Source organism: Mesoplodon bidens, assembly GCF_964165515.1.
Source record: "Mesoplodon bidens genome assembly, chromosome: 3".
Lineage (NCBI taxonomy): Eukaryota > Metazoa > Chordata > Mammalia > Artiodactyla > Ziphiidae > Mesoplodon > Mesoplodon bidens.
Window position 1 is genome coordinate 65,872,170 of NC_138178.1, and position 26,346 is coordinate 65,898,515.

Below are 26,346 nucleotides of genomic sequence, written 5' to 3' on the forward strand. Positions count from 1 at the left end.
TTACTGCCATCTGTTGGAAAATTATTGTAATAAAATGCAGATCTTTAATGACTATGATATGAATGATACCTCCCTTTAGAGTTGTTCAGTATACAGCCTGCTCAGCTGTACATGGTAGCCTGGGACCACCCCAGGAGTCCACTGGTCACCCAGTGGGCTGAGAAAATCAATGTTTGAGCAAATCTCAATTCATGAGTGGCACACCAGTGTCTTGGGAAACCAGATACTTATGCTAAGAACTGAAGCCTTACAGTAACCCTCTGAAGTGGGGATTCTTAGAGTCCCAATTTTTCAGATGAGCAAGCTGAGGCATAGAGAGATTAAATAATTGGCCCACGGTCTCATGTCTGTTAGGTGGCTGAGCTGGCATTTAAACGTAGCAGTGAGATTCCAGAGCCTAGGTTCTAAACCACAGTAATGTGCTCCTCTTGCAAACCTCTGTTAACCGCACTGGATGCAGAAGTTTCCAAGCCCCATTCTTGTTTTTATCTGAGCCCACTCTAGAGTAGTTTAGACATCTGCCCGTAAGTTCTTTGGATGAGTCTACAGCTGTAGTCTTTTTTAGGCTTTGGCAAAGGAAGAGAGATTTGTGTTTTCTTCTGCCAGAATTTGTTTGTATTGAAGAAGGTGCTGTCCCTTCTTTATATTTCAGAATAACCCCTGGTTCTCTTACTGCTCTGTGGCTTTATTTCTTCCCACCAGTCTCCATCCTTGAATTGCAGGATGATCCACCCAGACTGCTACCAGCTGTGTGGTTTGTCCTAGTCTCTCACTCTTCAAGATTTCCCTCCCTTTGTAAAGGCTACTAGGATTTTATCTCCAGGACTACCCCTCCTTCCTTTTGTGTCTGTTCCTTTCTTTAATCCCACCTCTTCTTGAACCCTTAATTGCTGTTCTCCCCTCCAACATCGCCTCTCATTTTCTCTCCAAATTATCTTCCTATCTGATTTAGAAAGAAAGTGCCTCAGGGCAGGCATTGCCTTGTTATGTTGTGAAGCAGTGTCTAAAGTGCTCCATAAATTAGCATCTGTGGAGAGTTTTGTACATACTAATTATTATTATTGAAATACAGAAATGCTTTCTGAACCATGAGGAAGCACCCTACGACACTAGTCTAACTGCCTGTACATGTTTTTTAAAAAAGAAGAAAAAAGCCTCTCTTCCTGCCTTAGAGAGCTATCAGATCTCAGAACAGCAGCCAAAATCTCAGGACTCGTTCAGGGCTGTTGTTGCAAAGCTTTTGTATTTATTAAGAGAACCATGTTTGCAAGATAGTATAAAATAAGGTCCTGTTGGTCATGTGGACCTATTTGGGCAATTTATGCTGGTCAGAAAGGAGGGAATGACCCTGGAACCACTTGCCTTTGGTTTCCTTTGCCCCAGAATCTGTTATTTCCTTAGTGACATTTATGGATAAAGCCAACAGTATTCATTTCTCAGGGGGTTTAAAGTAAATTTCATTTATATCATATTTATGTTGATGTGTAGTACCAGAGTGAATCAGCATTTTATAATGCAAATGGAGAGGCTTTTAAAACTGGCTGAATTTTCTTTTTAAAAAAATAAGTTTATTTATTTATTTATTTATGGCTCTGTTGGGGCTTCGTTTCTGTGCGAGGGCTTTCTCTAGTTGCAGAGAGCGGGGGCCACTCTTCATCGTGGTGCGCGGGCCTTTCACTATCGCGGCCTCTCTTGTTGTGGAGCACAGGCTCCAGATGCACAGGCTTAGTAGTTGTGGCTCACGGGCCCAGTTGCTCTGCGGTATGTGGGGTCTTCCCAGACCAGGGCTCGAACCCATGTCCCCTGCAGTGGCAGGCAGATTCTCAACCACTGCACCACCAGGGAGGCCCAAACTGGCTGAATTTTAATGAAGACGTGTATGTCAGAAAGACTCATTTACAGAACTATTGATCCTTCCCAATACTTGCTTTGAGAATATACTTAAAAGAGTGGTTAGTGAGACAGTGTCTGTCTAAATATCTTACTTTAAAAATCTTTACATTAGAACTTTTTGGCCTGGTTTTCCTGAATGTAGGATTTAGTAAGTATATTTTGATTAATAATTTAATGAATGTTCTTTCTTGAAAGAAATGCTAGTCAGAATAAACTGAAACGAGGCTAAAATTATCAATTGAAGTTACCTGTAAAATCTTCAATGGAAAATAGTGGTGCTTGTTTATTACTCATGTGAGTGTCCATGTCTGGTAAGACAGTATAATGACAGGGCCTTATTGTATTGTCCAACTGTGTATGGTCATAATTGACACATTGGATTATGTTTAAGATAGAATCATGGAGCATGGGATTGTTTTTTATCCTCACGCATACATTTTACTTTCTGCAGTATACCCTCCACCCTAAGACACAGTCTCTTTGGGCCAAATTGCTCTTTCTTATCTTCAGGCTTTTGATGGTTAACTACAGAGCAAGTTGAATCAAAAAACAAGCCCAGCTCATTTTAGATTGTTAGATGATTAACTCACAGTGGGGGCTAGGTTGTATCCTTTCTGGGGTACACAGTGTATCTCACTGCTCTAGAAGCAATGGACACTTTATGCCTTTAAAGATGAGACCCAGAGATATGCTGTCAGTGTGCTGTGTCGAGTTACAGGTTTCAAGCCGCACAAGAGCTGAGGATCATCTGTTTTACTGGTTCTCAGCTCTAGCTATACATTAGAGCATCGTGGGGAGCTTTTTAAGAAAGGTCCAGTGCTGGAGAGCTTTTTTAAAAAGCTCCAATGCTCATAAATAAGATTATGAGCAGTACAGAAAACAAAGTGGGACTACCTGACACTGTCATTGACTTCGAAGTATCTGCCCTGTAATAAAACTGAGTGTGACAGAGCCACCTTCAATGCCTTCCATGTTATTCATATTGAGGAGAAACTTTACTGTCATTTGTGACAAAACTGTAGTGTTATTTTGGTTACATGGTAGGTGCACCCCCTACCCAAGCCAGGACTTGTTAATTCAGTTTATGTGTGGGAAAAGCTTTTCAGTTGAAGCTTTAATTATCCCTACTAGACAGAATAGAGCAGCTAAGCTCTTTTAATTAAGCACTTATTAAGTCAGTTTTCCATGATGATAGTGAATTTTACTTGTCAAACATGGATACTTTAAAATTTTTAGATAAAGGGACAGAGAGCAGCAGTAAGTCATCATTCCCTTTGTAATTAGTGGGGGCAGAGGGGTAGGAAGAGATGCAGATATCATCAACATTTACTTAGAAACTACAATGCGGTGACCCATTTATTAGGCGTTAGAAATACAAAGGTTCATTCTATGCCTTTGAGAAATTTGTTATTTTTTAGTTAAGGAGATTGTGTGTGTGTGTGACTCTTGAGACTGATTTGTAATTTTGGTTTTTCTAAATATGAAGCTTAATAAATATACCCTAATTACCACTTCCACAAATATCCATGAGAAGGCAAACAATTAAGTCAAAATGTATTTTAATATGTGTAAGTGTATGTGTTTATATGTTAATATACAATGTGTGTGTATTGTGAATGGTTACATACAGAGTGATGAGTTGAAGTGTGGTTATCCAAATGAGTAGCATAGACAAAAAAGTGCTACCTCACAGGAACTTGTGAGATTAAGTGAAACAGTTGATGTAAAATGCTTAGCACAGTGGTTGACACATAGTTAATGCTCAATAACTCTCATTATCCATGTATTTATTATTATACCACCACTACTATAGGAATTCAGAGGAAAATGAGGACTATGGGTTAGGGAGATCAGAAAAGGAGAAAAGCATAATTTAAGTAATACATATTGCATCTATTTTATTTAAAATACTTTTGGTGTAAGACTCGAGTTGCTAATAGCAAATATTTTGGAAGGTATAATATAATATAAATACATACTAATGATATGGTCTCTTGTTTCAGGAACTTTATATTGCTGTAGGAATATCTGGAGCCATCCAACATTTAGCTGGGATGAAAGACAGCAAGGTAACTACACAACAATAAAGATGCTAAGAGGAAAAGTTTTCATATTTTAAAACTTGGGTTTGACTGGTATGTTTCCATGTAGTTATAGTGTGTGTAGTGGAACCATTCACATGAACAAAAATCTAGGAACTGAAAGATAAATAAGCTACTGTACCCTGCCTGAAGATGTACCATTGGTAGGAGAGGCAGTGCTATGTCATGGAAAGAGGTGTGAACCTGAATCCCAGCTCCACTGCCAACTTACCACGTGACATGTCCTATTGGTACCTCAGTTCTGTGTCTGCCAAATGCAGGTGTTGGGTGATGATCTCTAAGATCCCTTTCAGCTCTGACAATCTATGGATAGAAAATGTGGGGTGAAAACAACTTGATGAGGTTCTGACTTATCTAGTTTATGAGGTTCTGAGGCCTGATTGTCTCTCTGCTTCACCCTAGTCCCCTAACGGTCCCACCCTCATACCTCAGCAAGGCCCCTCTTCTTGGGTTGTTACTAAATTGCGACTGACATGTTTTGGATTGGAGTGTCTCAAAACCTCAGTAATTGTCAAAAATACAGTGTATAGAGGAAACACTTGATTTTAACTTGCTACTTGGACTCTGTGTGATGACTCTGTGAACATATATTTCAGAATATGACACATTAATTCATGCATAACAATGCACAGTTTGAATTATGAACTTAGTCTTACATGAAGTCAGAGATGCCTCAGACACTCCTGCTTTTATCCATTCAGATGGAAGTTTGATATAAAAGGTAATAAAACTTTTAATAGGTTTAACTTCTAACTTGAAAAGATGCATGCACTACCTCCTTGTAACCTCTAAATGAATTGGCCCCAAATCAGTCAGATTTCACAGTTGGATGGCAGGTTTCTTTACTGAGCTCTGAAAACAGCAGTGCCAATGGGAAAATGTTATTGCTGCATTAGAGGAAAAAAAGCACTCCAACACCAGCAACCTTAAAAAATATTTTTAGCTGGGCCAGTTCAGACATATCTAGAATTCTGCTTCTCTAAAATAAAAGACTCTACCTGCCTAGACGATCTTGGTGAAAGTTCTCATTACATCCCAACAGGGCTGGATTGGGAGAAATGGACTAGATAGTCAAAGCGAAAAGAATAATTGAAGTAAGGAGACCAGTGTTGGGGAACAATCCATAAGAATAAACTTGAGCCAAGAATTTGTCTCTCCATCCCATCAACAAATATTTATTAAACATGTGTACTTTGTACTAGATGCTGGAGATACTCAACTGAAAAAGACATAGTCCCTGCCATCACTGTCTTGTGTGGGAGACACAGCAGTCTTAGATTGTAATTTTGGTTAAGCTCTAAAATGGAGTACTAAGTGATTGGTTTAAATCTGATAGTTGCATTGCATGTAAGCTGTAGTTTTAGTTAGCATTATGGTCTAGTTGAAAGAATATGAAATTTGATGGAACTGTATACATATTAATATGGTTGAATACAGTCTGTGCTTTAAAAGGTCTGTAAGGAAGAAGAACATGCATTTATAAGGACATATTAAAAGAGCTGTAAGGTGCAAGTAAGATTTTATCATAGTTATTTACAGTTGATAATTCAGGAATATTCTTTTAGTAATCTGAAAAACTGAACAGCCCAAATCTTTTTTCTTAAATACTATAGTGGTTCCTTTCCCACAGTTATGTGCTCTTACTTTAAAAATAACTTTTATATAGTGGGATGAAAAAGCTTTCAGATGATTAAACTGTCAGATGTTTGACTAGGTGGCCTCCAGGAAAATCATTAACCATCGTTAATTAAATAAATCTCTGCTAGTAGCTGTGAAGCAGGCTACATATTCCCAGAAGAGAAACACCTCGATGCAAATCAATGCCTGTGACTCAAAATGTTTGTCCTTGTGACTTGGGATTTGAGGCTCATATTGAAACCCTCGTTTATCGTCTCTGACCATACTTTAATATATATGGCATGTTTCTCTGGATCAGTAGTTACCTGGACTACAGTGTGCACCAGTTTCAGATATTCTGGAATATTCCGCCTCAGGGCCCCTCTAGGGGAATTACACATAATGTCATGTAGCCTATATTTTAAGTCAGACTGTATCAAAATACTTTAAAAAGGTGTTCCAGCTGTTTTCATGAGATGGCATAATAGGCAGGGAAGTACTTAATTTTACTTCTAGAGATTCACATTATTATGATCTTTTTATTAAAATAACACCATGTTAGAGTCAAAACTCTAATTTTACTTTAATTGCAATGGTGTTAGAAGCATCTGTGGGGAATACCAAACTATTTGTAACTTATAAATAAATCTGTTGTTAATCAAATAATTGTGTAAACATAACACCTTTTTTAGTGACTATTACTCCTTAACCTGTTACTGATCTGTCATTATAACATTTTACACTTAAAAATTTTATAGGAGATAAGAGGAACTTGTGGTAGTTTTTGTAGGAGATGTAGTAATTTACTTGCTTTATTACATTTATTTATATTTGCTGCATACATAAAGACAAACTTTTTTGTTTTAAAGTTCATCTTAACAGGCTGACTAGATAGTTAACTTTTCTATTCTCACATAGACCCAGAATAGTAATTTTAAAATACTAAATTGAATGCAGTACATGGAAGATAAATAGTGAGCTACAAAGCCTATTAGGATTAGGATATGGATTAGGAATTAGGATATGGATTTGTTACTTTTTTAAAGTTGAAATCTAACATTTATAGTCACAAGTTTAAATGTATATACTTATTAATAGGAGATAGAAAATACTAATCATTTTATAAGTGAAATAAGCTGAGGATTGACTCTAATATGTATCTCATGATGATTTTATAAAGTAGACTTCTGTCTTATTGAATAAAGCACTCCAAATATAAAATAAGTTAATTTTTCATCCATGGTTTTCATTCAATATATCTAAAATTTTTCGATGAACTGCAAAACTTTTCAGTTATATTTGGTTTGTTTAAGTCAGATTATTGAGGTATAATTTATATACAGAAAATTCAAATTTTTTAGTACACTGCACTTAAATGTTTTTTGCATGGTAAAATACACATAAAATTTACCATCTTAACCATTTTTAAGTGTAAAATTAGATGTGTACACACTGTCAGTGGTATTAAATACATTCATAATGTTGTGCACCCATCACCACCATCCAACTCCAGAACTCTTTTCATCTTGTAAAACTGAAACTCCATACCCATTAAACAGTAACGTCCCAGTCTCCCCCGACACTCTCCAGATCCTGGCGACCACAGTTCTATGTTTTTTGTCTCCATGATTTTGACTATTCTAAGTACATCTTTTAAGTAGAATCATCATTTGGTATTTCTCTTTCTCTGACTGGCTTATTTCACTTAGCATAATGTCCTCAAGGTTAATCCATGCAGCATGTGTCAGAATTTCCTTCATTTTTAGGCTAATAATATTCCATTGTATGTATGCACCACATTTTGCTTATCCTTTCATCCATCTGTGGACACTCAGGTTGCTTTCCAAATTTTAGCCTTTGTGAGTAAGGGTGCTATGAACATGGGTGTACAAATATGTTTTCAAGGCCCTGTTTTCAATTCTTTTGGGTATACACCCAGAAGTGGAATTGCTGGATTATATGGTAATTCTATTTTTAATTTTTTGAGGGACCACCATAATGTTTTCCACAGCAACTGTACCATTTTACATTCCCACCAACAATGCACAAGGGTTCCAATTTTTCCACACCTTTGTCAGCACTTGTCTGTTTTTTTGATAGTAGCCATCCTGATGGATCCGAGGTAGTATCTTATTGTAGTTTTGACTTGCATTTCCCTAATGATCAGTGATGTTGAGCATTTTTTCATGTGCTTATTGGCCATTTGTATATCTTCTTTGGAAAAGTGGCTGTGGAAGTCATTCACCCAATTTTTGAATTGGGTAGTTTGGTTTTTTTTGTTGTTGAGTTAGTAGGTTTTTGAATATATTCTGTATATTTATCCTTTATCATGGGACTTCCTTGGTGACGCAGTGGTCAAGAATCTGCCTGCTGGGCTTCCCTGGTGGCGCAGTGGTTGAGAGTCCACCTGCCGATGCAGGGGACACAGGTTCGTGCCCCGGTCCAGGAAGATCCCACATGCCGCGGAGTGGCTGGGCAGGTGAGCCATGGCCGCTGAGCCTGTGCGTCCGGAGCCCATGCTCTGCAACAGGAGAGGCCACAACAGTGAGAGGCCTGCGTACCGTAAAAAAAAAAAAGAAAAGAAGAATCTGCCTGCCAATTCAGGGGATGCGAGTTTGAGCTCCCACAGGCCACGGAGCAACTAAGCCCGTGCTCCACAACTACTGAGCCTGCGCTCTAGAGCTCGTGAGCCACAACTACTGAAGCCTGTGCACCTAGAGCCCATGCTCTGCAACAAGAGAAGCCACTGCAGTGAGAAGCCTGTGCTCCACAGCAAAGAGTAGCCCCCGCTCGCCACAACTAGAGAAAGCCCACGTGCAGCAATGAAGACCCAACACAGCCAAAAACAAATAAATACATTAATTAATTAATTTTAAAAATCCATTATCAGATACATGATTTGAAAATATTTTATCCCATTCTCTGGGTTACCTTTTTACTCTGTTGATAGTGTCTTTGGATCCACAAAATTTTTAAATTTCCATGAAGTTCAATTTCTTTTCTTTTTTTTTTTTTTTTTTTGCAGTACGTGGGCCTCTCACTGTTGTGGCCTCGCTCCGGACGCGCAGGCTCAGCGGCCATGGCTCACGGGCCTAGCTGCTCCACGGCATGTGGGATCTTCCCAAACCGGGGCACAAACCCGTGTCCCCTGCATCGGCAGGGGGACTCTCAACCACTGCACCACCAGGGAAGCCCTGTCTATTTTTTTATTGCCTATACCTTTGATGTCATATCCAAGAAATCATTGTCAAAACCAACATCATGCAGCTTTTGCCTTATGTTTTTCATCTTAGAGTTTTGTAGTTTTAGGTCTAATGTTTAAATCTTTGATCTGTTTTGAGTTAGTTTTTGTGTATAGTGTTAGGTAAGGGGCCAACTTCATTTATTTGTATGTGGATATCCAGTTTTCCCAACACCATTTTTGAAAAGGCTATCCTTTCCCCATTGAATGATATTGACACCCTTGTCAAAAATCATTTGACCATATATGTGAGGGTTTATTCCTGGGCTCCCTCTTCTATTTCATTGGTCCTATTTAGGGTCCCTTGAGAGTCCATATGAATTTTAGGATGAGTTTTTCAATTTCTGCAAAAGTCACTGGAGGGACACTTTTGATGGATATAGGATTATTGGTCGACAGTTTTTTTCTTTTAGCACTTTGAATATATCAGCTCACTATCTTCTGGCCTCCAAAGTTTGTGATGGAAAATCTGCTGATAGTCTTATTGAGGATTCCTTGTGTGTAGCAAATCAATTCTCTCTTTCTGTTTTCAAGATTCTCTTTTTATCTTCAGCTTTTGAAAGTGTGATTTTGTGTCTTGGTGTGGATCTCTGAATTCATCTTACTTGAAGTTTTTTGAGTTTCTTGGCTGTTTCTATTCATGTCTCTAATCAAATTATTTCTTTAAATATTCAGCCATTATTTCTTTAAACATTCTCTCTGCCCTCTTCTCTCTCTTCTCTTTCTGGGACTCCCACCATAGGTATTTTGGTCCTCTTAATGGTGGTCCACAGGTGCCTTGGCTCTGTTCACTTTTCTTAAATCTTTTTTCTTTCTGTTCTTCAAGCTTGTTAATTTCCATCATCCTGTCTTCAAATTTGCTTATTCATTCTCCTGCATGCTCAAGTCTGCCTTTGGATCCCTCTAGTGAATTTTTCATTTCAGTTTTTGTACTTTTCAGTTCCAGAATGCCTTTTTGGTTTCTTTTTGGGTCTTCTCTTTATCACTATTTCCATTTTGTTCACACATTGTTTTCTTGACCTTCTCCTCATCTTCCTTTAGTTCTTTTAGCATCTGTAAGATGACTGTTTTAAAGTCTTTGTCTAGTAGATCTGCCATCAGGTCTTTTTCAGGAACAGTTTCTGTTGATTTTTTTTTTCCTTTGAATGGGCCATACTTTTTTGTTTCTTTGTATGCCTCGTGATTTTTTTGTTGAAAACTGGACTCTTGAATCTAATAATGTGGTGTCTCTGGAAATCAGGTTCTCCTTTTTCCCCACGTTTGCTGGGTTTTTTGTTATTGTTTTTGCATATTATTGTTCTTGTTTTTTTGATTGTTGTAGGCTGTCTCTGTGCCAAGTATTTACCTGAGGTATAAATTTACTGTCTTCTTGGGTCTTTTCAGAGCCTGTGCCTTTCCCTGGGCATGTGTGGTCACTTTGTAGTTTTCTCCTGATAGACATTTGCTTTTGAATGTCCTAGGCTTTAATGTCTGGCTCCCAAAAGGGGAAAAAGAGAAAAATGAAGAGCACTGATCCTTTAAATCTCCTGGAAATAACTTTGACTGGAGGGGGAGGGCATGAACAATAATGGTTAAGGTACAACAGCAGTAGCCACTGTCCTCTTTGCACCTTTGTGATCAGAAGCAGCATTCCATGACCAAAGCATAGATCCTCAATATTTGGAGAACAGGGTCCTTTTTGCCCACTCTGGCTCCTGTAAGCTGTGTGAAAGTTGCCCCAGGAACATGTGCACAGCTGCCTGCCACTAGGGCTGGGAGTTGGGGGGTGGGTAGCAACTGTTTTCCTAAGAGCTACAGTTTACCATGCAAGTCTCCCCCTGGAAGTTACAAACCTTTAATAGATTCCAAAGTTCCAAAATGGTTACATTAGAGAGATTCTGCCAGTTCAGTTGTAGTGTAGATGAGGAGACAGATTCCCAATGCTTCCTACTTGGCTATCTTCCCAGAATCCTCTCCTCTGATTTGTTACTTATCTAAAACATTTTTTTTCATAAGTAAAAAAACAACTTTAAAAAATAATGATTTAAAACCTTTTTAATACTGCAATGGGCTAGTGGTGGGGGTGGGAGATAACCTTGTTATGTTCCAATCCAGAAATTTCTAAACTTACAATTGGCATAAATTAATCAAACTAATCTTATTTGGTAGACATTTTTAAGAATACAAATTTGTTGTTAGGGAAGTTAGAATAGAACCATCAGTCTGTGTGGTATGTTTTCTTATAAAGGCCAAACTCTTTCTTTTTGTTTCACAGACAATTGTGGCTATTAACAAAGACCCAGAAGCTCCAATTTTTCAAGTGGCAGATTATGGAATAGTTGCAGATTTATTTAAGGTAAGTTGGCCTTGAGAGTGACGGCTGTTATCTATGTTGTCATCCAACAACCTCCAGGAGTTGGTCAGGGAGGAAGCTATTATAGGAAAACATTGTGTATTTGTGTACCTGTGTCTGTGTATGTATATATTAATATACGCAATTTTGAACTACTTAAAGTGAAGAGTTGTTCTACTTAATATATGATGTTTATATAGAGCATTATAACTTTCCTTTTAAGAAGTCCATATTGTCTTTCAAACATCCACATGACTCTTGGCATCTCATATGCCAAGTTAGTGTACAGTGTGAAATGACTCAAGTAATTATAACCTAGAACCATATTTAGCAGGTACCTTAAAGAAATTCACATCATAACCCCTCATTCAGAGATTTACTAGTGATACTATAGCTTTTCATGGGATGAGTGGGCACTCAAGTCCACTTTATCTACTCAGCAAGTATGCTCTGCTTGCTGTGTTTGAGAGTCAAAGGCCTTCCTAACAGTGACAGCTGTAGAGAAGGACACTTATTTCCCGCTCCTCGCACTCTTCGTTTTTTTGAGTGTTCTTTCTACCCTGCTACCACCCCTGTATTTGCCCTCTCCGTGAGAGAATTACTTTAGTGATATTGTTGAGCACCTGATATTCATTTGGCCACATTTAAAGGTCATAGCTTATGCATGGCCTGGCCTCTTTTTGTCCCTCAGGGCCTGTCTACTAGCTTCCAGGTTACCTTGTGCAGAAATCACTCATGCAGGACTTGAGGCTCTGAAAGTAGCATCCAATCCTGGATTTACTGGAGTGCGGAACCCCTCGCATAGAAGTATAATGAGCTACTGTGGGCCTTAATGGAGAGCTGCAACCTGAGATCAGAGCCAGGGGTGGTCTCCCCAGCAAGCGGATTGGCCCATTACCATGGCTTCTCCAGCACTGTTTATGATCCAGATGAACTAATGACTGCACTTTGAGAGCACATCTGTATTTTGAAGTGTATGTTCATGCTCAATGAAAGATGGGCCCTTCAAATGCTCAGAATTATTCAGTAATGGTCCAGACTTCATGGAGAGACTAGAATTGGGGCTATTGTCCTGGGTCAGCATAGGGCAGCTTTCCCCATGGAACCCCCACTCCCAAAAGAGTCTGTATATTGCATAGGAAAAATACACCCCCTCTTCTGTGATCCTGGGGTTCTGTATCTGAAATTTAGGGTCTAGGTAGGTTAGCTGCTCCTGTGACCTGGCCCAACTATGTAAGAACAAACAGTAGTGGCAGTCATTTGACCAGGATATCCCAGTGGGAGGAAAAGTTAGTATGAAAAAGATAAATGTTTCTGTATTTCTGTATAATAATACCTTTGTTCAAGTAGAAAGCATTTAGTTCCAGTGAGATACAGATAAAGGGATAAAGACCTTTTACTTTAAAAATGAAAGCAAGCACTTTTTGAACCTTAACCATGTATCTTGTTGATATGTTTGCAGACAGGCATCTACTGTAGTTACCTTTTATTTTTCCTCAAGAGAATATTTGAGTAAATCTATAAGTAATTTTGTTTATTTTAAGTTATGTTATTCTGTCTGCTTGTGTACTGTGTATTGCTACTCACATGCGGGGCTTACTGGATAAAAGAATGAAGTGTTAGACAGTCGGAAATTTGTGATGTTCATACTGTGTGGGATACCATTGCATCTATCATTGCTACAAAGATGCTCCTGCCTCAAGGCAGGATATCATTGCTATCTTTGTAGCAATGATAGATGCAGTGGTGTCCCACACATTGTGCCTCTTGCATTAAGGGCAGCTCCCAGGTTTAACATGAGAGAGTGTATGTATCTATATTGTATGTGTGTGTGTGTTTATGCACATGCACGTGATCAAAGAAATATCTCATTTGAGAGTCCTAGGACAGTAAAAGTGGAAAGGGACCTCAAAGATCATCCAGTCAGCTGATTTCCAACCTGAGATTCTCAAGCTATTTTTGGTATTTTAAGCACACTTTTAAAAATTTTTTGAAAATTTTTTTTATTGAGATAACATAGTTTTATAACATTATATAAGTTTCATGTGTACAACATTATATTTCTACTTCTGTATACCCTGCAGCATGCTGACCACCAGAAATTTAGTTTCTACCTGTCACCACACCATTGATCCCCTTTACTCATTGCACCTTCCCCCAAGCCCCTTCCCCTCTGGTAACCACTATTCTGTTCTCTGATTCTACGTGTTTGTTTTTATTTGGTGTGTTCATTTACTTTGTTTTGGTGGGGAGGGGGGTTATATTCCACATGAGTGAAATTGTCTCTCTCCTTCTGATTTATTTCCTTAGCAGTATACTGTCAAGGTCCATCCATGTTGTCACAAATGGCAAGATTTCATCTTTTTTTATGGATGAATAGTATCCCATTGTATATGTATACACCACATCTTCTTTATCCATTCACTGTTTGATGGCCACTTAGGTTGTTTCCCTGTCTTGGCTGTTGTAAACTGTTTTCCCTATCTTGGCTGTTGTATACTGCAGTGAACCCAGGATTCCCCATATATCTTTTCTTTTCTTTTTTAAAAAATTTTAAAAACTTTTTGTTTTATATTGGAGTATAGCCGATTAACAATGTTGTGATAGTTTCAGGTGCACAGCAAAGCAACTCAGCCATACATATACATGTATCCATTCTCCCCCAAAGTTCCCTCCCATCCAGGCTGCCACATAACATTGAGCAGAGTTCCCTGTGCAATGCAGTAGGTCCTTGTATATGGGTCATTTTAAATACCCATATATCTTTTCAAGTTAGTGTTTTTGTATTCTTCGGATAAATACCCAGGAGTGGGATAGCTGGTTCACGTGGTAGTTCTATTCTTCATTTTTTGGGGAATCTCCATACTTTTTTCCATAGTTGCTGCACCAATTTACATTCCCACCAGCAGTGCAGGAGGGTTCCCTTTTCTTCACTTCCTCACCAACACTTGTTATTTCTTGCCTTTTTGATAATAGTCATTCTAACAGAAATGAGGTTTTGATTTGCAAGTCCCTAATAATTAGTGATGTTGAACATCTTTTCATGTGCCTGTTGGCCATCCATATGTCTTCTTTGGAAAAATGTCTATTCAGCTCCTAGGCCCATTTTTTAATCAGGGTGTTTGTTTTGTTGTTGTTGAGGTGTATGAGCTCTTTACGTATTTTGGATATTAACCCCTTATTGGATATATGATTTGCAGAGATCTTCTCTTGTTTCATAGGTTGTCTTTCCATTTTATCAATGATTTCCTTTGTCATGCAGAAGCTTTTTAGTTTGCCATTTGTTTATTTTTTGCTTTCGTTTGCCTTGCCTGTGGAGACATATCTGGAAAGATGTTGCTAAGACTAATATCAAAGAGCATACTGCCTATGTTTTCTTCTAGGAGTACTATGGTTTCAGGTCTTACATTCAAGTCTTTGATCCATTTTGAATTGATTTTTGTGTGGGGCATGGTCTATTTTTATTTTTTTGCCTGTGGCTGTCCAGTTTTCCCAGCACCATTTATTGAAGAGACTATTCTTTCTCCATTGTATGTTCTTTGTTCCTTCATTGTAAATTAATTTTCTATATATGTGTGGGTTTATTTCTGGGCTCTCTGTTCTCTTCCACTGATCTGTGTATATTTTTGTGCCAATACCATGCTGTTTTGATTACTATGGCTTTGTTATATAGTTTGAAATCAGAGCATGGGATACCTCCAGCTTTGTTCTTTTTCCTCAGGATTGCTTTGGTTTTGGGGGGGCTTTTATGTTCTATGTTAACTTTAGAATTTTTTGTTCTATTTCTGTGAAAAATGTCCTTGGGATTTTGATAGGGATTGCATTGAATTTGTAGATTGCTTTGGGCAGTATCAACATTTTAACAGTGTTAATTCTTGCAGTCTATGAGCATGGAATATCTTTTCATTTATTTATATCTTCTTCAGTTTCTTTCAACAATGTCTTACAGTTTTCATTTTACAGGTCTTTCACTTCCTTGGTTAAATATATTACTGGGCATTTTATACTTTTTGTTGTGATTGTAAACAGAATTGCTGTCTTAATTTCTCTCTCTGCTAGTTCATTGACAGTATGTAGAAACGCAGCAGATTTTTGTATGTTGATTTTGTACCCTGAAGCTTTGCTGTATTCATTTATTACTTCTAATAGTTTTTTGGTGGAATCTTTAGGGTTTTCTATATATCAAATTATGTCATCCACAAACAGTGACATTTTTACTTCTTCCTTTCCAATTTGGATGCCTTTTATTTCTTTTTCTTGCCTAAATGCTCTGGCTAGGACTTCCAGTACTATGTTGAATAAGAGTGGTGAGAGTGGGCATCCTTTTCTTGTTCCTGATTTTAGAGGGATAACTTGGTTTTTCACCACTGAGTGTGATGTTAGTGGGTTTGATACATATGACCTTTATTATGTTGAAGTACATTCTTTCTGCACCCACTTTATTGAGAGATTTTACCATAAATGGATGTTGAATCTTGTCAAGTGCTTTTTCTGCATCTGTTGAGATGATCATATGGTTTTTGTCCTTCATTTTGTTAATGTTGTGTGTCACGTTAATTGGTTTGCAGATGTTGAACCATCCTTGCATTCCTGGAATAAATCTCACTTGATCATGGTGTGTTATCCTTCTAATGTATTGTTGTATTTGGTTTGCTAATACTTTGTTGAGGATTTTTTCATCTATATTCATCAGAGAGATTGGTCTGTAATTTTCTTTTTTTGTGTTGTCTGTGTCTGGGTTTGGTATCAGGATGATGTTGGCCTCATAAAATGAGTTAGGAAACGTTCCCTCTTCAGTTTTTTGGAATAGTCTGAGAAGGGTAGGTATTAAATCTTCTTTGAATATTTAGTAGAATTCACCTGTGAGGCCATCTAGTTCTGAACTTTTGTTTTCTGGGGAGTTTTTTATTACTGTTTCAGTCTCTGTACTAGTGACTGGTCTATTCACATTCTCTATTTTTCATGATTTAGTCTTGAAAAGTAGTATGATTCTAAGAATTTGTTCATTTCTTCTAGGTTGTCCAGTTTGTTGGCGTATAGCTGTTCACAATATTCTCTTATAATCCTTTGTATTTCTGTGGTACCCATTGTTATTTCTCCTCTTTTGTTGATTTTATTTATCAGAGCCTTTTTTTCTTGGTGAGTCTAGCTAATAGTTTGTCAATTTTGTTTATCTTTTCAAAGAATCAGCTCTTAGTTTCACTGATCTTCTCTATCATCTTTTAGTCTCTATTTCATTTATTTCTGCTCTGATCTTTATTATTTCCTTTCTTCTACTGACTTTGGGCTTTGTTTGTTCTTTTTCTGGTTCCTTTAGGTGTGAGAGTAGATTGTTTATTTGAGATTTTTCTTGTTTCTTGAAGTAGGCCTGTGTTGCTATAAGCTTCCCTCTCAGCACTGCTTTTGCTCCATCCCATAGATTTGGGTATGTCATATTTTCATTTTCTTTTGTCTTCAGGTAATTTTTTATTTCTCCTTTGATTTCCTCATTGGCCCAACAGTTGTGCAGTAGCATGTTATTCATTCTCCACATTTTTTCTAGCTTTCTTCTTGTAGTGGATTTCTAGATTCATACCATTATGATCAGAAAAGATGCTTGATATGATTTCAGTCTTCTTAAATGTATTGAGAGTTGTTTTGTGTCCCAACATATGGTCTATCCTTGAGAAAACTCCATGTGCACTTGAGAAGAATGTGTATTCTGCTGCATTTGGATGGCCTGTTCTGTACAAATCTATCAAATCAGACCTGACGTTTCATTTAAGGCTGCTCTTTCCTTATTGACTTTCTGTCTGAATTATCTATTGGTTGATGTAAGTAGGATCTCCTACTATTACTGTGATGCTGTCAATTTCTCCCTGTAGGTCTGTTAATAGTTGTTTTATTATTTATTTATTTATTTATTTATTTATTTTTGCGGTACGCGGGCCTCTCACTCTTGTGGCCTCTCCCGTTGCGGAGCACAGGCTCCGGACGCGCACGCTCAGCAGCCATGGCTCACGGGCCCAGCTGCTCCATGGCATGTGGGATCTTCCCAGACCGGGGCACGAACCCGTGTCCCCTGCATCGGCAGGCGGACTCTCAACCACTGCGCCACCAGGGAAGCCCAATAGTTGTTTTATATATTTTGGTGCTCCTCTGTTAGGTGCATATATGTTAATAAGTTGTGTCTTCTTAGGAACTGTCCCTTTTTCATTATACATTGTCCAATTTGTCTCTTGTTAATTTTTTTGTCTTGAAGTCTTTGTCTGATATGAGTGTAGCTACACTTTCTTTTAGCTGCCATTTGCTTGGAGTATCATCTTCCGTCCCTTAAGAAGTCCACATTTGACTATAGGGAGACTATTTGGAGTAAGACATAATTTTTATTTGCCTTTAGCTAGAATTACAGTAGTGTCTATCTCATGCTGCTCAGAAGTTCTGAAGTACAGTTATATATGCCTTTGATTAATACAAAGTGAGAAAGTTAATCAGTCCTTAAAAATGCAGTTTGGGGAAAAACTAGTAAAGAAGATACTAAAAATTCTGCTTGAGTTGCAGCCTCCCATTTATTACTATATGAGTAACATGCAGGGTGTGTTCTTCTTAAGTTGTCTGTGTCCCAGAGAGATGTGATCTGGGGAAGCTGCTCAGCAAGTTATTGGCACAACTAAGCCAGGCTCCTGATTCTGTTCGTTTTCTCATCACTCTGCCTTTCCAGCTCATCAGGTACCACAGCTGGGTGGTTCACCGCTACTCCTGTACCTTAGATAAGTTGCAGTAAATAGAACCACATCTTTGACAGACTAGCAGCCAAGGCAGAACTAGACAGAAATCAAATTGTTTTCTCAGTTGAAATCAGAATGATTCCAGATGAATATTATAGTAATTCTGACAGAAGAAGAAACAGGGTGGCTCAGTGAATATACTTCTCACTGGAGCCACCCTCTCTATCAAATATTTAAAGGTATAACAACTTTAAAAATACAAGTATGCAAATGATGAATGAAAATTATTATCTATTTGGGATTATGATCTTAAAATAACATCATAAGTCAAATAATAGCTGTATAGAAGGGATTTTTTAGATCAAATTTTTGTTTAAAAATTAAAAATTTCAAACTGTATCACAGATAACAAGTGTATATAGCTATTAGACTAATAATTCTCTAAGGGACACTGTGTCCACCAAATTTCATCATGTCTGGAGTAAAAATATATATGCATAACATTTTATTTTCTTATATTCATCCTTTCACTTTACCCTTCAACAATCATATGAGTTAGGACAAGTTTTTTTTTTTTTCTTCATATGACAGAAATAACATTGTATGGTAATTATGAGCTTTGTTTCATATTCTGTCTTAGGCACATACTAATTAAATTATCTTAGCCAAGTTATTTAATCTCTCTGAATATAAGCTTTCTCATAGATAATATAAATATTATACTACCTTGTAATGAGAATTAAATGAGATTATACTACACCTAGTATAGTCTATGTTAAATATTAGCCTACCTGATTGTATTTCCTACCATACATTTACATAGTAGGTGCTTAATAAATGGTAAATATCGTAATCAGAGTTAGAGTGATAGGGCAGAGGGCACCACCTGACTGGTAGTTTGGGGTCTTTGTTTTTTTCTCAATATAATAGCTTTACTGAGATGTAATTCATATACTGTAAAATTTATGCTTTTAAAATGTACAGTTCAGTGGGGTTTTTTTTTTAAATATATTCACAAAGTTATGCAGCCATCACTACTGTCTAATTCTGGAACATCTTCATCACACTGAGCAGAAACCCCATACCCATTAGCAGCCACTCCCTATTCACATTCTCCCCGGCCCCTGGCAACAACTAATCTTTGTGTCTCTGTAGATTTGCCAGTCTTGGATATAGAATCGTGTAATATATGGTCTTTTGTGGCTGGCTTCTTAGAATAATGTTTTAAAGGTTCACCATGATGTAGCATGTATCAGCACTTTATTCCTTTTTATTGCCAAGTAATAGCCATCATATGGATATGCCACAATCTGTTTATCCATTCATCAGTTGATAGACTTTTGAGTTGTTTCCACGTTTTGTCTGTTGTAAATAATGCTGCCATGAGCATTCATGTATGAGTTTTTGTGCACTGATTCATCTTGTTTGGATATATATCTAGGAATGAAATTGCTGGTTTACTTTATAACTCTATGTTTAACATTTTGAAGAACTGTCAGACTGTTTTACAAAGTGGCTACCTCATTTTACGTTCCTACCAAATAACATACAAGGGCCCCAGTTTCTCCATACACTGGCTTACACTTGTTATTGTCTTTTATTATAGCCATCCTAATGGTTGTGAAGTGGTATCTCATTGTGGTTTTGATTTGCATTTTTCTGATGACCAGTGATATTGAGCATTTTTTATGTGTGCTTTTTGGCCATTTGTATATCTTCTTTAGAGAAATGTTCATCCAAGTCCTTTGTCCATTTTTTAATTAAATTGTTTGTCTTTTTGTTGTTGAGTTGTAAGATTTCTTCATATATTCTGGATGTTAAACCCTTGCCAGACATATGATTTCTAAATATTTTCTCCCATTTTGTAAGTTGTCTTTTCACTTTCTTGATAATGTCCTTTGATGACAAAAGGCTTTAATTTTGATAAAGGCCAGTTCATCTATTTTTTTCTTTTGTTGCTTTTGTTTTGGATGTCATATCTAAGAATCTGTTGTCATGATCCAAGAGTCTTATGGTTTTCGCTCTTATAATTAGGTTGTGGATCCATGTTGAATTAATTTTTGTATATGGTGTGAGGTGACGGTCCAGTCCAACATCATTCTTTTGTATGTGTGGTTATCCAGTTGTCCATCTCTGTTGGAGAGACTATTGTGTTCCCATTGATTAGACTTGGCATACCTCCTGTCTTTTTAAACCTTTTTCACCTCTTCCCAGCGTAGTCATTCACTGGGGTCGTTCTAATCCCTTTACTGTCTCTGGAACCTGCAATGTTTATCTCTGTTTGCCTCCTTATTTTTTTGCTCAGTATCTTTTTCTTCTCCATGGTAATGTCCTGATTTTTCTTAGTCTGCACCAGTCTCAACTTTCCTCAGGACTCCTGAATTTGGAGCTTTTAGTGCTGTTCTTCTCATCCTCTTACATTTACAGTGGAAGATGAGCACATTTCTAATTGGGTTGTTCATAGGCCTCTGGCTCTTCTCTCCAAATAGTGAGTGGAACTCCTCATGGCCAGGAATCAGGCCTGAACTTCTTTATCTCCCATAGTGCTTATCCTGAGGAAATACTAGGTAAATGAGTGAAATATAGTTGTGCTGTGACTTATATCAGTAGATTATCGTATTTTAAACATAAATTCACTCTCATTTGGTCTTACTGAATAGGGAGCTGCCTCTGCAGTATCTAAAATAGAATAAAAATAAGAATCCAGATCTTTTAGTGTGCTAAGACCATCAGATACTCAGTAAACTGAGTTGACATGTTCTTTTTCCTAACTAAGGCATTGTGTGGTATGCTTGGAAAGTCTGAGGTTGATCTAATAAAAAGGATGTAGAGGATCGAGAGAGAAAGACCCTTCGACTCTTTTTTGGGGAGTGTGGCAGGGGGACATTCTGTAAGGTTTTTAAAAACTGTGTTCTAAACCAAATTAATGTTTTATTTAAAAGAAGTTGGGCTCTAGCCTGTTTTTCATGAAACACGTAGGTCCCACATGAAGCTCATTTAGCATGTCATCTGTGTGACTGGCATAAGCTCATGGTCTCTCCACCGAGAAAAGCTGGGAGAAGTGGTGCCAGCACTTAATGCTGCCCCTGAGCTAATGCCTCCTGGCTCCATGGTAAACATGGGCCTTTTAATAGGCTGGAGACAAAGTGACATTCGGAAGGAACAACATGTCAACAATTTCCTTAATAAATTTTGTACGAACACATTATTTCCACCTAATGGAAATGTAGCTCTCTTAAATAATTGAGAGGCTATATTCATCAGTGGCGAGTTCAGCTGGGATCTTTGTGAGCTAGGGCAGTCGAGAGCCCCTTGGAAGACTGAGTAATTGATATTTTACGCGAGTGGCTCAGCTAGTTTTCAGGTGGGCTCTGTGTGACATTCCCCTGCAGTCCCCACATGTAGCCCTCCTCTGTTGTCCAGGCTGTTACGAAGCAGCTCCACACCAAAAGCTCCAGTTGCAGCCACTAAACTGCCAAGACCAAGGGTCAGTAATTAATCCTTTTTAAGGTGGGAGCCAACTCGGTCAGTTTCCCTCACTGTGGTTTCTTACTGTGTCTGCTGATCAGCCACTGCATCAGCACAAGGCCTTGATTTTAATAAAGAGTGATGATGGGCAATGTTCAGCATGCAGCTCATTTTTATGTGCCAGAAGATGATAACATGTGCTGAGGAACAACAGCCACAGTGTTTGTTAAATGAATGATGAATGAATGAATGAACAATGAGAAAACAAGTACTAGAGGAGGTTGACAGGAGTCATGACTAAGCAAGAGACTCTGGTGTGGACTTTGAAGGAAGGGCAGGAATGCAGTGAGGGAAGGAAGAATGCTAGGAAACATGAAAGTAAAAAATATACACTATTCTCAGCACAGAGAAAAGTTGGACTTCCTATTTTCTGTGGTGCCTTTCTGAGGTTTGGGGTTGTATCAGAAAGGCTCCTAGGCCATGAGTGGGCTTTGGCGCTGCCAGCCATGTGTCCCAGGTGACCTTTCCCTTCCAAGGTTTATAGTTTCCCCATGGATGGGAAGAGAGACTGTGGGTGAACAGGGAGTTCCTGGGTGGGGGAGAGAAGGGGGCACTTTGTACCTCTGTAGTGATCCACATTGTTTCTTTTGGCCTCTTTTTACTTCTTAAGAAGCTGTGACCATATCACAATGAAGACTCAAGTTGCTTAATAACTTTTTTTTTTTAATTTGCAGGTTGTTCCTGAAATGACAGAACTATTGAAGAAAAAATGAGCCATGACCATGTCTTAAGAAGGAAAATTGTACAAAGTATATTCAGCTGAAATCATAGAAGTTCATGGCTAACGTGACAATCATTGGAAAGTGTGGAGAGCTACATTTTGTAATTTGAGGAAAAATTCTAACAGGCACCAGAATGCTTTTTTATGGGGTTATTATTATGTTTCTTTTTAATTATTTGTGGTTCCAAACAGTTATTTTTTGAAATTTTCTAGTTCTGTAATAAAATATATAATAAAGCCTTTCCACAGCTTTAAAACTATTACCAGAAATATGCCTGTCTTTGTAAAGGAAGAGAAAAAATTGAAAAAAAGGAGTGAAAGTTAATTTATTATTTTATCTTTGACTGTGTTGTTCATGGAAGGCTCTGTGTTTTAGGCAAAATTGTAAACATGAATGTTGCCACCAGCCTAATCAACATAATCTAGTTGTTAAGATAAGGGAACTAGATTGGCAAATTGAGAGTTAAAAATGCATGGCCACAAAGCATGGATATTATCTTAAATATACTCCAGTCTTCCGAAAATCACAGGTAATGTGACAGAAGCAGACCTGACTTAAACCTGAACCTGCTGAATATATTTAGTTGGCTGAAGTTAATTTCATTTTCCATTTCATTTTAAGGTTTTGTCAGCTGATAGGACTTAATGTCTATAAAGGAGAGGGAAGTGGAGAAGGAGGGGCTGCTTTGAGACAGTATGGCCTCTTATGCTAACAGATAGTTTGATATTATTGTAAATGTTTAAAGTCCTGCTCAGAGAATGCTCTGGCTTTTCTTTCGCCCTCCTGGTGGCTTCCTTTGGGCTGTCTTAGAAAGCAGCAGGCATGTGAGTTGGCCACATGGGTGGTGAGCTCTGGCAGTCTCCCTCTGCTGCCCTAGGGCATGGCTGAGGTTGAGAATGTTGCAAGAGGCCAGAAGCTGGTGTGAGTGCAGCCCACAGAACAGAGGCTGGTGAGGCTTTGGCCAAGCCTGCAGGAAGGCGTGGGCAGGTATCTGGGGTCATAGAAGGGCCAGGAGTCAGTAGGCAAGTTGAATGAAGAGAACTGCCACCCTGAAGCCAATCTGCAGAAGGTATAGTAGTTGACAAGGAAAACGGCAGGAAAGAGATGGGAAGTGACGAGTGATACATAAGTGGAGGGAGCAGAGGGGCCCGCCAGTTCCTTTGTGTGGCCAGCCTGGGACTGACTAGTTGAACCCTTTTTGATGTGTCGTAATCACTTGCTGTGAAACACTGGCATTTCTGCCTCCTTTTAATGAGATGAGAGGAGCATCAAAGTGATGCTCTGCTAGAACTGTAGAATCCTAGAATGCAGAGCTGAATGATCATCAGGTTCACACCTCTTGGGCAGATAGGGATACTGAGGCACAGAGAAGAAGTGAAGGAGGTAAAGTGACTTGTCCAAGGCCACATAGTTTGAATCACCCTTGCAAAAGTAGTTCTCATATCTTGTTGCTGTCTTTGGGGCTCTTCCAAAGAAAGCTAACCTTGCTCATTGCCTTCTCCATTTACTCCTCATCCCTATTGGACACTAACTGGGGGAGAGGAGAGACAGCAAAGGTGATGGCTGCAGAGGTACCCCCAGTATATATAGGGTGTGCTGGCTCACGGAGGACCATCCCAGCTGGTATCTCTGTGTGGCTCCTAGCCTCAGGGTTGAACTGGTTGGTCTTTCTCCATTTTGGCTCCCTCCTATCATGACTGCCCTGCCCGAGCTCTAAGCAGCTGCTCACTTAATTTACTGGGTACAACTCATCACCATCATAATAGCATTAAGTATGACGCTTACTATATGTCAGGCACCATTCTAACACTTGACATATATTAAACCCCTTCAGTCCTCACAATACCCTGTAAGATAGATGCTATTATTATCATCCCTGTTTTACAGATGAGGAAGCTGAGGCACAAAGAGGTTATATAACTTGCCTAAATTCAGACAGCTTATAAATGAGAGCCAGGATTTGAAACCAGGAAGTTTGGCTTCAGAGCAGCGACTTCACCAGTATGTGATTCTGCCTCACTTCGGCTCAAGGAACAGGGAGTCGCTGCACAGTAACCTCAGGTAAAGGGCACTCGGTGCTTGGTGCTGGGTGGGCAGGGCACATCCTCAGGATCCTAGTTGAGGAGAAGAGTCAGTATTTGGGCTTGTCTTTCCAGCAGGAATTTGTTCAACTCAGAAGCCCCTCTAAGTGCCCACTTAAAGTTTACCTTAAAAAGGCAGTTGTGTGAGATGGGGGCAAATTGTTAAAACTACCATATATGCCAGAAGATGCAATCTGACATGCCCTTTTTCTCCTTATGTTTTGTTGGAAACCAAGCTGTCAGTTCCAAAGGACTGCCCCTGCATCTGGCTTGAGGACCCAGAGCAGTAGCTCTGGAAGCAGTGTGGGGAAAGGTGTTAGGAGTAGCTTTCTATTCTCCCTAGTTTTTTGAGGTCTTTGGTTAATCTCATACAGCCCTGGGAATTTGGTTAATTAGAACCCGAAGTCCCTGAGAGAGCAAAAGTACGCATGTAGAAAGGCAGCCCTGTGAGGGCAGAGCTGAGTAGGTCCTTGAGGCCATTTAGATCAAGCGAACAACTCCTTACTCTATGGAGTGAGGCCTAGTGAGGACCCTGGTCTCAGCTTTCCAGTAGTTGAGAAAGTACAGAACCCAGCTTTGCCCCTGGTCCCACGGTCTCTCAGCAGTACTATGGGGCATATTCCCTGGTTCATCCGCGAGCTGTGCTGTGTGGGATGCTGGAGCAAACACCTGGAAGTCTGGCCCAGCCACTGCCCTGAAGTAGCTTGTGGTCCTGACAGGGAGAACAGCTTCCTCCTGGGCTCTGAGAATACAAGCTGTTAGAGGCACAGCCCCTGCCCTCAAGATTTGCAGCTACCAGGGAAGATGAGACCCAAGTGATTAGAAAAGCAGATAGCATGTAGTCAACGCATACAGGGAGAGCTCCCTCAGTGGGCCAGCTGTGGTTATTCCTTGGGCGTGGAGGCGTTAATATTAGCATGTGGGGCAGAAGTAGAACAGATAAGGGCTCACATGGATGCTTGAGGCAGTGACGGGTGGAAACACAGGGCGTCAGGAAAGGGGTTGAGGGCGGTAGGTAGTTAAGGCCAGATTGCAGAGGACATTGACTGATAGGCTGAGGAGTTTGTCCTTTTTCCTTATTGGTCAGTGGTTCTCAAACTTTGCCCTCAAGGAATACTGCCATTTCAGGAGCTGAGCCGGGGGTGGTACTGTGAAAGTTCTTTTCCTGATTTACAGGAAAAAAAATAATAGAATTCCCCAATCTAAGTCTTTCTTGCATACGTTTTTCTAAAACCTTGGTTGCTGCTATGTCGTCTTAATATAAGTAGATTCCAAAGTGAATGAACAGGTAGCAAATAGATATTAACTAAGGAGGTCAGCAGCCACTGACCCTCCACAGCTTTTGTTTAGTGGACATGTGTTGAATCCTTAAAAATGCTCTCTGCTGGTTGTTCTGTTCCTTGTTTGTATGTTAGAATTAAACATGTCAGTATATCCAGAATGTTCCACAAATAGTTGCATATGACATCCTGAGGCCCTGCCACCTGAACAGGTCTTAAGAAGCACCCTCCCGGTAACAGGGAGATATTGACATATATAGAGGAAGGCCTGTAACCTGATCTGGAGGAATAACATAACCTAGAGGAATAAAATAACCTGGCAGTGTGTTCAGGACGGATGGAGGGAGGAGGAGAAGATGGAAGTGATTAGGAGGCTGTTGCAGGAATCCTCTGGCCTTATGCCCCAGATGGGTTTGGCTGAAAGCTCTTTGGGTACAGAATGGGTCCCCTGAGACTGTGGAAATGGGTCCGGTGCTCTGGGCGAGGCTGGCAGAGACTGGGGCTCTTCCTCCCAGGACAGAGTGGGAGCCATGCTGCCGGCAGAGCCTGGGCGTGTCTGTACTGGGCTGGGGGGCTTTGAATGAAACCTCAGCCATAAGTGCTCTCTTTGCTGTCTTTCTGAAAGGGATATGGTTGCATTTCACACTGTCTCTCACGGGGGTGAGAGGGGTTTTTGTTTTGGTCTACGTAAAAGTGCTGAAGAGGCTGGGAAACCTGGAGAACACTATTGGTTGTAACAGATGGATTTGGTTAGCTGTTGCTGAACTAAAGGAGACTTGACTGATAACCTTGTAAAAAAGCCCATATAGGGTGATATAATGCCACAATTCATATAGCCCTAGG

General features: G+C 39.2%; 1 protein-coding gene across 1 annotated transcript in view; it reads left to right on the plus strand.

Moving 5' to 3' along the window:
• ETFA (electron transfer flavoprotein subunit alpha) overlaps positions 1-22,401 on the plus strand; it is an 86,481-nt gene extending 64,080 nt beyond the window's left edge. Inside the window, exons 10-12 of the mRNA XM_081229245.1 lie at positions 3,897-3,962; positions 11,108-11,188; positions 22,095-22,401. Coding sequence (XP_081085371.1) covers positions 3,897-3,962; positions 11,108-11,188; positions 22,095-22,133 — 186 coding nt within the window. The 3' untranslated portion in view covers positions 22,134-22,401. The remainder of the gene's footprint in view (positions 1-3,896; positions 3,963-11,107; positions 11,189-22,094) is intronic.
• The last annotated feature ends 3,945 nt before the right edge of the window (positions 22,402-26,346 follow it).